At 41.4% G+C, this 12237-nt stretch overlaps 1 protein-coding gene across 1 annotated transcript in view; it reads left to right on the top strand.

Annotated features, from left to right (window-relative positions):
- The first annotated feature begins 285 nt into the window (after positions 1-285).
- The window catches only part of B3GLCT (beta 3-glucosyltransferase), a 54348-nt gene continuing 42396 nt past the window's right edge, over positions 286-12237 (top strand). Inside the window, exons 1-3 of the mRNA XM_054164617.1 lie at positions 286-514; positions 8504-8565; positions 9867-9906. Coding sequence (XP_054020592.1) covers positions 427-514; positions 8504-8565; positions 9867-9906 — 190 coding nt within the window. The 5' untranslated portion in view covers positions 286-426. The remainder of the gene's footprint in view (positions 515-8503; positions 8566-9866; positions 9907-12237) is intronic.

The raw sequence follows: 12237 nt of genomic DNA, 5'->3' as shown, positions 1-12237 counted from the left end.
GGCTGTCGGCGCTCCAGATACGCGTGGGGAGCAGACAGTCCATGAGGGCACCCTAAGAGGGCTGGGAGCCCGCAGAGCGGCTGTTGGGCGCCACCCCCAGGCCGCAGCGGCCGCGGGAAGCCGGAGCCTGCTGGAAGACGCGGAGCTGCAGGGCGCCGCCTTTCTCGGTGCTGCCCGCCAGAGGGCGCCGCGGGCCCCCGCCACCTCCTCCTGCCGGCGCTGGCGTCCGGTCTTGGGCCCTGGCAGGGGGGAGGGAAGGGAAGGAGGAGTGGGGAGGAGAGGGGAGGAGAGGAGGGCGGGCTGGCGGCGGCACCGCCACCCAGCTGGAGGCCGCTCGGCCGTGCTTCTGCGGCAGAAGCGGGCAGGCGGGCGCACCGTGCCCGTGTCCTCCTTCCCCTGCCGTACGGCTCGGCGGCCGTTGCCAAGATGTCTCGGGATCCCGGCTGCAGCCGCTGGCTCCTTTTCGCTGCGTGCGCCCACCTTTTCTTCCTTCTCCCGCCGCTCCGCACCCCGGGTGAGTGGCCGGGAGCCGGGCCGGGCCGCCATGGCGAGGTGAAGGGAGGAGAGCCGGGACGTTCGGCCCCTCCGCGGCCGTGATGAGAGGGAGGAGGGCACGGGACGGAGCTGGAGAGCTTGGGGTCACTGGAGCGGCCGCTGGCGCTTCCTCACCCCTCTGTCCCGCCCCGTGAGAGGAAGCGTGCGGGGAGGTGCCCCTTCCCCCGAAGTTTGTTACTGAGCTGGGCTGGAGCGCGGTCTGGTAGCGCGGGCTCCCTTCAGCGGCCCCGGCTCCGAGGTGCCGCTGACGACCGGCCCCGGCCCCGTTTCGCGCCCGTTGGACGGCGGTCCGTGGGGTCGAGGGGCCAGCCCTTACCCTCGGGCCACTGCGGGGCAGGGGAAGGCTGTGGCGGTGGAGACGGGTCATCATGGAGCTAGCTTCATTAAACTAGCTAAAACCCGCCAGGAAGCCACTTGTGCTCTTGTTCGAAATAGCGCCTTACTGACTCGGTGATGCCGAAGAAGATGGAAAGGTAAAGCCGCCTAATTAAAATGTCAGCATAGAGGAAAAAAATACAATACTGTATTTTAGAAGTGTTTTTAGTGCGTCTAGTCAGATGGGAACAGTTGAAAAGCTACAGGCTCTTGGAGTTAGGAGCTGTTGCTCTGAGTGTGAAAGAAGAAAATAAATGTTCAGATCTGTTCTGTGCCTCATCGTTTTTGTACCTGAATGCTTCCATCTCTGTAGGATAAGCTTGTCAGATTGTTCTGAAGCTTTGGATTTCATTGTCTTCCGTTACTATGGCTTGTGGATCAAAATCCTGCAAGGGAAACCTGTACAAATAAAGCCTGTTTTCAGCAAACTAGAGCTGTGATATCTTGATTTTTCTTTTGTAAAACACTTTTCACTATGCACTTTGGGTTTTGAAGGAGTCCTATCACTTTACTGCTCCTCCTAAGGCTGTATTTCATTCTTTCCACAGTGAGTAGTCTTGCTCCAGTGCTTCAGCAAGGTACTGTAGCACTTCTAACCTCAGACAGATTGTAATCACAGAGAATAGCAGCTTCTCTCTTTTTGTTTCATCATATTTGTTGTACATATGCGTGGATAAAAGGCAGAAATGGAGAAACTTGAGTTCTTGCTTCTTGCAATTCTGTCTTGTTTAGTAGGTCTTGATGAATGCTTGCATAGAATTTGTTCCTCTGAAGCTTACTGCAGTGTCATGGCTTTCTTAGAGTTTTTAAAATATCCTTTAAGAGTAAAGCCCATTTTTTTTTCTTAAATACCCCATGCTTTTGGCCAGGATAGTAAGGTTGCAAATCAGCTTTGCTCTTGCAGAGCAGAAATAATTTGGATTGCATTTCACAGAAGAAGACAGCTTGTCTGTTGGTAGTTAAGTCATTTCATAAATTGCAGCTTGCAGGTGGCAGCTTGAGAATGGGGAAATTTATTCAGATGATTTTGTTTGGACAATCAGAGGAAATAATGATGATGCTTTTTCTTCTAATGTTTTTCTATGCTTGCCTTTTATAAAGATACTGGTGTACACAGCACTCAGGCTTTTCAGTGGTTCACAGTGGTGGTTTCAGCTGCCCTGTTCCCATATGTGCAATTAACTTTAAGAAATTTAGTGAAGAAATGAAATTAGTTGCTTTTGTGAAAAGCTTCAGCTACTGGAAATCTGCTTGCATCACTCCATCCTCTTTCTCCTCCCCCTGCTCTCTTCCCCATTTTGGGTTGATAAATCTGTAAGTCTTCATTCTTACCTGGCTGGACCAGGGGCTGTGATGCTGATAGGGTAGCAACAATGAAGAAATATCATAAAAGCTTGCATAGAAATACATGAAAGTAATTTATTTTGCTTGCTACTACTCCAAGGCTGTCTCATGAAAGGTTCTGTCTCTTTGACAGCATCAGTGCAGATTTTCTCTGGAATCATGTCAATCCATATAATCTTGTGTTCTTTGAAAACTTCTGAGGGGGAGGAAGCCCAGCCATCCCCTAAACAAAAATAGGCTTTTCATTACATTATAATTACAAGTACAAAGAAATGCCATTTTAAATGTTTTATCTACTGTGTGCAGCATGATCAGTAGCTTTCATTACTTGAAGTGATTATTTTTAGTCTTGGTTTTGTCATATGTAAGTCATAGAATCATAACTTTTTTGGTAGCTCATTTAGACTGACCCACAGCCAGGTGAGGTGATTGACACGACTCTAGGATCTGTCAGCCTTGGATTGGACCATGAAAGAGGAATATAACAGCAGCGTTGCCTTTCTGCCCCAAATGGATTTTGTCTGTGAAAGCAGAAGAATTAACTCATCAGTTTTTAACATCCTTGGAACCTAAAGGACATACAATTATAAACATTTTGAGGTTGTTTATACTCAAAAGGGTAGTACTGAAGCAAAGATTACTTCTGTGTTTATATTGTGGTAGTATATCATTATATATATTTATACAGTATATTGTATTTTAATACTAGAGTATTTCCATCAGTTTTCCTGATAATTTGTTGGCATACATTTCCTGCAGTTCAGCTGCTGAACAATAAAAATAAATTACTGAGGTTTACTTTCTAGTGTTACAGGCAAGTCTCTTTACCCACCTAAATTTCAGTGAGAATAATGGAACACTTGAGAAAAATAAATAGGAATTGAAGCTGCTTATATTCCACTCCCAGGTTAAATTTCCAGGTTTTGAATAGATCTAAAATGTTGTCTAGTTTTTTTCAGTGGATTTTGGTCCAGAGTAACAAAAATAAAGAGCTTTAAAGTGTTTCTTAAGTGTCTTTCCTTTTTTCCCTACCTTTGCTAAATCTTGAGGATTTAGCAAAAGGAGGAGAGGACTGGCAATTGATCATTCCACTTCTGTCTGCTTGTGCCAGTTACACAAATAGCTATGTGGCTTAACAAACTTAAAAGTACACAAAGCCTTAAATAATGAAGTGACAAACAGAAAATTCCAAGTTGCACTTAAGACAGTGCCTTGCTGGTTTTGTCTGCTTTAAGTAGCTTTGTTTACAAGAAATCATGCAGTTAATTGCCCTAGCCTTTTCACTTGCTGTGGTGCCTACACAGTTTGAATTTTTATCAGCTAATCTCTTCTTGCAACATAATTTCTCTGTGTTTTTCATGGTAAGCTAGTGGTCCCCCTGAGGTATACTTGGACTGCATAAAAAATCTCAAAGGGGCTAGAGGAAATTCTGGATTTAGGAAAGGTACCTCTAGCGCCAGGGATCAATGTATGTCTTAGGTAGTTCTATACTGAAGGAAATGTGTTGGCAGTTTTCTGAATTAATAATGATATTGGAACATGAAAAGTTCCTTTTGTGTTATAGTGGAATCATCGAATGCTAGCAGTTGGAAGGGACATCCAGAGGTCATTGAGGCCAACTGCCATGCAAAGCAGAACCACTTAGGGCAGGTCACACAGGAAGGCATTCAGGTGGGTTTTGAAGATCTCTAGAGAAGGAGACTCCATAGTCTCTCTGAGCAGTGCTCCATCACCCTCCCAGTAAAAAATTTTTTTCTCATGTTGAGATGGAACTTCCTCTGATTTCCTGTGATGGAGATAGTAGCATCTGTGGTAGTTCTCAGGCACAAGTCATCCTTCTTTGTGCATGTGTAATTTACACACAACAAAAATACATCCTTGCCACAGTTTACAGTTTCTACCTGCATTGTACAACTGATCTGGTCATGAGCTGCATTTGTAGTTAGAATTTTTCCACCTGTGGTCCAGTCCTGGGCACACCTTTTTCAGAAACTTCTTGAGAGTGAATGAATTAATCTTAGAGATGTCCACTTGCACCCAGGCACCATATTTACTACCTACACTGTGGCCCCTTTGCTGATAAGTCTATGCCAGCTAGATTTGCCTTGTTCTCATGCTGCCCTTTTCACAGTAAATCCTCAGAAGAGGCTATTTATTTCCAGGCAGAGAAACCAGGTTACTGAGCCAGAACAGCCTTGGCTATATGTCAGATTTGAATTTACCCCACAAATGCATTGCAATTTACCTGCTTTCTTTGTATCAAGTTACATGTGCATAATAGATTTGCTAATAAGGGGCTATAGGGGCCATGGCATATTTGTTGACAGAATAAATTCACACAGTCTGAGTGAAAGGCATTGGGTGAAGATTCTTGAGTCTTTTAAGATATGTTCAGGGGTCTGTTAGTATGTTTAGTCATTGGCTCTTCAGTAGTTTAAAAATAGTCTGAGCAGTTTTTATCATTAAAAGGTATTAGCTGTAAAGTTTTCCTAGAATATTTAATGTAAAAGATACTGAGTCATTTCAATACATTTATTTATTGGAAAAGAAGAGGAAGCTGCATGTCTGAAATCGGTGGGAGTAAGAATAATGGTATAGAGACTTGAGTGTTCATCAGAGATACAGGTTTGTTTCATAAATGATCTATATGAATGTTGAACTTGCACTGTGAGAGGGCAGTTACAACAAAAATAATTTTTAGCCAAGCATGTTCAGTCTATCACTGCCCTCAACAATATGGAGAGATCAATAAAGGAGGTGGTCAAGGTTCACCACTTAGAAGCTCATGTGGTCCATCCCCACATGCAGGAAGGCAAGCGAAGGTCACAGGAGGCCCACATACAAGAACAAGGAGCTCCTGGTAAAACAGACTTAAAAAGGAAGCACTCAGGAGATGGAAAGAGGCCAGGTCACCTCAAGAGACACTGAGAGTGCAGATATGCAGATGGGAAAGACCTGCCTATAATAATCTCAGCCCCCTGAATTTCAAGTAAAAGTCTGGAGCGAAGAAGAGTGACTCTTACTGGAGGAGGACCAGTTTAGGAAGTATTTAAACCAACTAGACAAACAGAAGTCCAGTGGCCCTGATAGGAGGAACCCACAAGAGCTGATGGGGCTTAATGATGTCAGTGCCACTGTTGGTAGTCTTGGAAGTGCCATGTTGACTGGGGGAGATTCCTGAAGACTAGAAAAGAGCAAATGTCACCCACATCTTCAAGGAGGGCAAGGAAAAGATTCTGGGGAAGCTATAGGTCAGTGTCACCTCAGTCCCTGGAAAAATGGTGGAACAGTCTTGAATGCTGTTGCCAAACAAGGAAGGACAAGACAAACATGAAGGACAAGAAGGTAACTGGGAAAAGTCATGCTTGACAAACCCAAAAGACTTCTGTGATGAGGTGACAGCCTTTGTGAATGTGGGGAAAGTAGTGGATGTTATCTCAACTTTAGCAAGGAGGTCAGTGCTGTCTCCTGTAATGTCATACACAAACTGACGGAGTATGGGCTAGATGTTTGGACAGCAAGGTGGATAGAAAACTGACTTGTTGAGTTCACAGGCTCTCATCAGTGTCATGGAGCATAGCAGGCATTGATAATGGCTCCAGTGGTGTTTAGCCTCTTTATTAGTGACCTAGACAATGGCATAAACTGCACCCTCAGCAAGTTTGCAGAGGATACCAAATGAACGGGAGAGGTTCATGCCCCAGCTGGTTGTGCTGCTTTTCAGAGGAACTTCAGAAGGCTGAAGAAATTGGCAAACAGGTAACTTGAAAACCAAATTCAGTGAAGGGAAATGCCAAGTCGTACCCCTGGTGAGGAGTCACCTCATACAGCAGTGCATGCTAGGGGCACACTGAAAACAGCTTTGTAGAGAAGGTCCTGGTGGGCAACAAACTGACCACAAGCCAACAGTATGCTGATGTGGCAAAGATTGCCAGTAGACTCCAGGGTTGCATTAGGAAGAGTGTTTTCAGCAGGTCAGGGGAGGTGATCTTGTTTGCTTTGCTCAGCACTGATGAGACATGTGTGCTGTGCTGCATACAGGTCTGGCCTCCCTAGTAGAAGAGAGGCGTGGTTGTATTGGAGGGAGTCCAGCAGAGCACCATGAAAATTGTTACTTGATTGAAGCTGAAGGAGCTGGAGCTGTTCAGCTTGGAGAAGTTGCTGTTGAGGGAGTGTATTACCAACATGTGGAAATACCTGATGAGGGGCAGTGAAGAAGACCAAGACAGACTCTGTGGTGCCTAGCAGGATGTGAGGTAGCTGGCACAAAGTGAAATACAGGAAATTCCATTTAGACATAAGGAGTATTGTGGGTTTTTTACTCTTTAAGAGAGATTGGATAGTGGAAGAGGTCACCTGGGGAATTTAAGTCTCTGTCCTAGGAAATACTCAAAACTTGACAAGGTCTTGAGCATCCTGCTCTGAGGGGAACTGAACTAGATGATCCTCAGAGATCCTTTTCAACCTCAACAGTTCCATGGTTCTGTAGGAAAAGATGAAGCAGATTGTTAAAAAAATTCCCCAAAGAGATTTCTGTCCTCTCAGGGGCATAGTATGAAGCAGGTCTTTTCTTTTTTCCCCAGGTTATCTGTGCATTTCAAGGATCATGTGCATTAATATTTCATAAATCTTAGAAGCAGTGTGACAGGGGTTATTCAATGTTGTGGTGAGAGAGGCAGCATCTCTTGTCGATGATGGCTGTTTCAGGTCTCGTGCTGTTGCTCAGCTGCATATTAAAAACTGAGAGTCATGAAAATTTTACTTACATTCCATTGTGCAAATAAGCTGAATTTATGAAGTGATACTTCTTGAGGGTAATTAATACATTTCCTGGAGTAAGGGTGTTTCATGTTGATCTTGTAATTGGGATTGTGACAAGTAGATGTGGATCTGATTTGTGTAGGGGAAGATATTCCTTATTTGGAGCTCTAAGTACTGTTATGTTGGAAGAAGAGGAAAATGATCAGAACATGCTGTTGGCAAGGAATGTAACTGATAAATTGAAGTATTCTCTCCATTTTGGAACTGGACAGAAGGTTTACTTAAGGACAGTGCTGAGGGGGATATGCTCCTAGGTGTTGCACAGATGTACACTAGGAAATTTCTTCTTCCTGGCTAAGTGTGGCTACGGTCAACATGAGTCAACTGTTTTAGAATGATTTGGGGATATCTATATCCTAGTGGTGTGATTTGAGATTAAAGTTACTCATGCCCTGAGATGTTACTGTGAAACTCCTAAATGTTTGAAATTTAGTCTCCAGTTGAAAGAGCATAGGGATATAGGAAATCAGAGATGGAGTGCCACAGACTTTGCACAGTCTTGTCTCCTTCCTTTCCTACATTCCAGGTTTCTAGTGTGTCAGAGGAATTGGCAGTTGTTAGCAATTCAGTTTGAAATCAATTTCAAGCAGTAAATAATTTAAATTTTTAGATTCAAGTACAGTGTCTTGTTGCAAATTTTGATGTTGATTTTTTTTTTTCTGCCCTAGTTTTAAAAAAACCCCCACATCTATTTGATCATGATGAGTGCTACCCTGAGTTCCTCCAGCTTACTAGAATTTACTTTCATTTCCATCTTCTTAGTACCTTTACAAAATAGGCTTCTTACAAAGAGGAGTGTATGCATAGGGTGATGTCAGTGTAAAAGGTTTGAGATAATGATAGGTCTGTGCAAATTAGATCTTTAGCATCTCTCTTCTTTTCCTGAATGTTTGTTTGGGCCTTTTATGCATTAACAACTTCAAGTGTTCAGAGATGGCATTCAGAGCGTGTGACAGCCATCTTCAAGTTTGATAAGAATTTCCATTAGCTGCTGCCCTTTTGTTCCAAGTGAAGCTTTGTTAATCCAAACTTTAACCCAAAGAGTGGAATCCAAGCCTTCCACGTGACAGTACATTATGCTGTTGTCAAGTGAATTTCTGGCCTTTTTTAAAAACATGGGATTTATTTACCTTGAAGCCAAGAGAAATAAGCTTCACATCTAAGAGTGATCCTGTCTGTGATATATGGGAATAAAATTGTCAGGCAGCAAATGCATTAGTACTGTAAGAGCAGACTGTTGTATGTTGATAAGGATTATTAGTAACAGAGTATCATTTAATATGAAAATCTGCCTAAATGTGGTGTGGGTCGTTTGTTGTTGATTTATTTTATTTTTTGCTGTAGAACTTTGCCAGGTGTGAAAATTGGCTCCTATAATATGAAAAAAACTCTGCTTTTTTTCTTGCAGCTTTTGCTGTAAGTGTAGTTCCTGAAGGTGCAGAAGATGAGACTGAACTACCAGTGCTGCAGGTAATAAATTTTAATTGTCAGAGCAGGAACATTTTAGAAACATTAGAAAATCATCCAGAAGAGAACTGAGCAGAAAGCTTGACATCTGTGACATTGATTATTTTGATCATTGACTTTCATGGTACTATGAAATGTCACACGATATCTTTCTGTTCTGTGTGACATATGAGAGACCTTTAATGGGATGTAAGTTATATGTAGCACTACTCTTGTAGTGTTACCGAGATCTTATCTGGCTCTATGGATTCTTAAAATGACAAGAATAAACACAATTTTTTATTTCTTTCTTAACACTGACTTAGGTTGGCATTATTATTAAAAGAATTAAAGTCTTAGGGTCACATTGTGGAACAGAATTGTAATTTGGAAAGTGATCTATTCTTTTCCAAGATCAGCTGAAGAGTGCATTAGAAGCAGTTAAAAAAATGGGTGGTTTTGCTTAGCTCCCACAAACTGATAGTGTTATTGGTCTTGAGAACAGTTTCTAAGTACCTTACCTTGACTAGTTCAGAGACAGGTTTTCCTTTTTCCTTGGTGTTGTTAAATATATAATACACTGAGGGAGAAATGGCTGCTACTGTCTGCTAAATTAGTGTTATTACATAGTACTACCCAAGTCACTGCTCAAGTAACACTTGCATATGATGTGTCAAATTAACAGAAATTTTCAGAGATAGCTTTACTGTTAAACACCATAATGGCTAAGTGTTAACATATGTGTGTCCTTTAACAGACTTCTGGGTTGCATGTGGCACTTGGTGCCATGGTTTAGTAGTCACGGGTGACAGGTTGGACTTGATGATCTTTGATGCCTTTTCCAACCTTATTGATTCTATGATAATTTATTTACATCTATCTATCTATAACATATTTGTGTATGTATAAAAGAGATTTAAGGAAGGTAATCAAACAAAAGTACTGGACTGAATCAAGAGTTAGAATCTATAACTGCCATCTAGATCTAGTGATCTCATGTCAAATACGATAGAAGTATGGTCAGAGATAATGTGTTTCTAAATAACTTTGGGGTTTGATGATGATTGCTATGTCTACAATAATTTTCATAAGTAAAGATCCCTGCAAAATGCTGATCTGATGCAGTGTATCTGGGAGACTATGTAATGTCACTCTGTTTTCATTAGTCATAAGTTGCTGTTAGTCAAATTCCATTATTGTCTCAAATTCTATTATTGCCTTAACTCATCTGCTTAATGTTAGCATTATTATTTGAGAGGCATCCCTGCCTGTGGCAGAGAGGTTGGAGTCAACAAGCTTATCTTGTTTTTTCTCCTTTCTCCTAGAAGTCAAAAAAAAGTGGAACAATTAGCGAAATAAGTGGAGGTAAGTACTGTGTAGTCTCTTTTTGTTTTCATTTTGCCTGCCTTTATAGTATAAATAAAACACAGTTATGCTTTGTGGAGTAACTGAACAGTGCTGAAGTGCTCAACAGCACTGTTAGTTAATTGCTGAGTCTCAAAAACTTTGTCTTCTCAAACAGAAGCTTCTTGATCTTCGTATTTGCAATTGCAGCTGAGCATTTTTCTGAAAATGTGCACTTGCACTATGAAACTAATGCATTGCTTTTTGTAGTACACTATGAAATCAAATTTCATGATACTTTGTAGTGGCTGTGGTAAAAATTCAACATGAAACTGAATTTTACCACTGTGCTAGACTCTCGTGGTATTTTTAATATATTATTGTTGTATCTATTATTATAAATGACTTGGAACAGCTTGTAGCAACTTTGTACTATAAAAGTATTCAAGAAATATGTCAACCATTAATAGGACACTGACTGGTAAAATCATTTTTTTACTGGACACATGAGATAAATTATGAAAATAAAATTCTGCAGGCTGCTGACTTTTCTGAAAACAAGTCTGATGTCCTTCCAGCAAATGCTTTGCAGACCTGAGATAAGGACTTGCCATCTCTGCACTGTAACCTAGCACCTCCTCTGCTATACTACAGTAATTTAATTCTCAAAGTAGCTTGGACAGTTACGGTACTTTTCCAAACCTTGCGCAACTGGGCCTGCTTGTTCTACAGAGCCAGCCTAACCATGTCGATGTTGTAGCTGTTTCTGTGTAGTTGAGTTCATTCTGATGTCAAAGATCAACACTGGGAAAGCTTAGCATGCTTTTAGTGGAGTTGCTAACAGAACTTAGAATGGTGCTGAGGTCTGGGGTTTCTTGGCTTTTTCATTTGGACTTAGTTGCAGGCTGTGTCCTTAAAACAGGTAACCGCTTTTGTTGAAAATAATTAAGGCCTTTATCCCATTATCTCCTATTTTACCATTGAAAGGTCAGAACTTTTCTGTAGAAACTTTATTACTTTGTTTCCCTGTTTACCCTTCCTTATCTGGTGTCAAAGCCCATTCCCTCTTTGTGTCCTTTCATCTCTTCCTGTGGAATATCATAGCTCAGCCAGGTGCTGGTTGCTGCTTTTATCACTCCCAGCAGACCTGCTGTGTCTTATTTCATAAAGCACCTAGGGAGGTATTGAGAGTCCTGTTTTTTTTTTCCTTTTCCTTTTTGCAGTGCTCAGTTTTCACCAGTTTTAATATAATCTTAGTACTTAGGAAAGTTACATTTAGGAATGTTACAGTGTATTTTATGCAGCAGACAGCAAAATTTAGAAACTTGCTGCCACAGGAGGCTGGAAGCAGACCATACCAACAGTTTCAAGTGGGGACAAGTCCATAAATGTATATGGACTGTAGATAGTAATGTATCTTCTGGCATTTCCTAATACAATAGTTGTCAATGCTGTTAGAGTATGAGGGGTACTGGAGAAAGTGGTCGTGCAATGTCTCTGAATAGTGTTTCCTATTGCTGCTATTAAAGACAGTATACTAGACTAGATGGACCAGTGGTCTCAGATAATATGTCATTTCTTGTGTTCTTTTTTTTTTTTTCCTTAATGACAGTCTGTCTTTCCTTAAAAAAGAGTTTTAGGGTTTTTTTTAAAGCTTCTTTTAATTCATTTCTGTGGGTAAAATTGAGGAATAACTTGAAAGAGAGAATGAAGCTCTTAAATTTTTTCATTCTTCTTTTTCAAACTGTTATATAAGAAAATTATTTCTTTTCTTATAAATAAACTGCACTTTATACACTTTATACCAAGGGAGTAAAGTAACCATCTGTAGTTTTAATTTTGGAGATCTTTCTAAGTGTCCTTAGTCAAGCCTTTGACGATAGATATCAACATCTTGATATCCCTAGTCACTGGGAAAACAAGTGTGATATCAGACTGAACTTCATGTTTCCAAGGTTGCTTTGTCTAGCCAGAATGTGATGTAGCTTTCTGCATTTGCTGGTATGCAAAGTGTTTCATGCATGAATATGTTACAGCCCAGACAAAAGGTCAGTGATGCAACTTTCCAGCATTGGGTCTATGTTTGCCCTGCCATGGCAAAATGTCTGCTTTTCAGGTGGATGCATGGATACTCTATCGGTGGGTGTCCCCAAATGCTAGGCTACATTGCTGAACAGCAGGTTTGTCAGTCTTTAGAATTTTTAAATAACAGTAACAAATCTCTTGAAGCAAGGCACTGGCAATTTCAGGTCTAGTATATAATGATTTTGCCTTCTTTAGAAACTCAAGGAAACATTGAGTTTGGGTGCACGAGTTCTCTAGATTCTTCTGCAGTTTCTGGAAAGAGAGGAG

This window comes from Dryobates pubescens, chromosome 10 (genome assembly GCF_014839835.1).
Source record: "Dryobates pubescens isolate bDryPub1 chromosome 10, bDryPub1.pri, whole genome shotgun sequence".
NCBI lineage: Eukaryota > Metazoa > Chordata > Aves > Piciformes > Picidae > Dryobates > Dryobates pubescens.
This window is presented reverse-complemented; position numbering and strand designations above follow the sequence as displayed.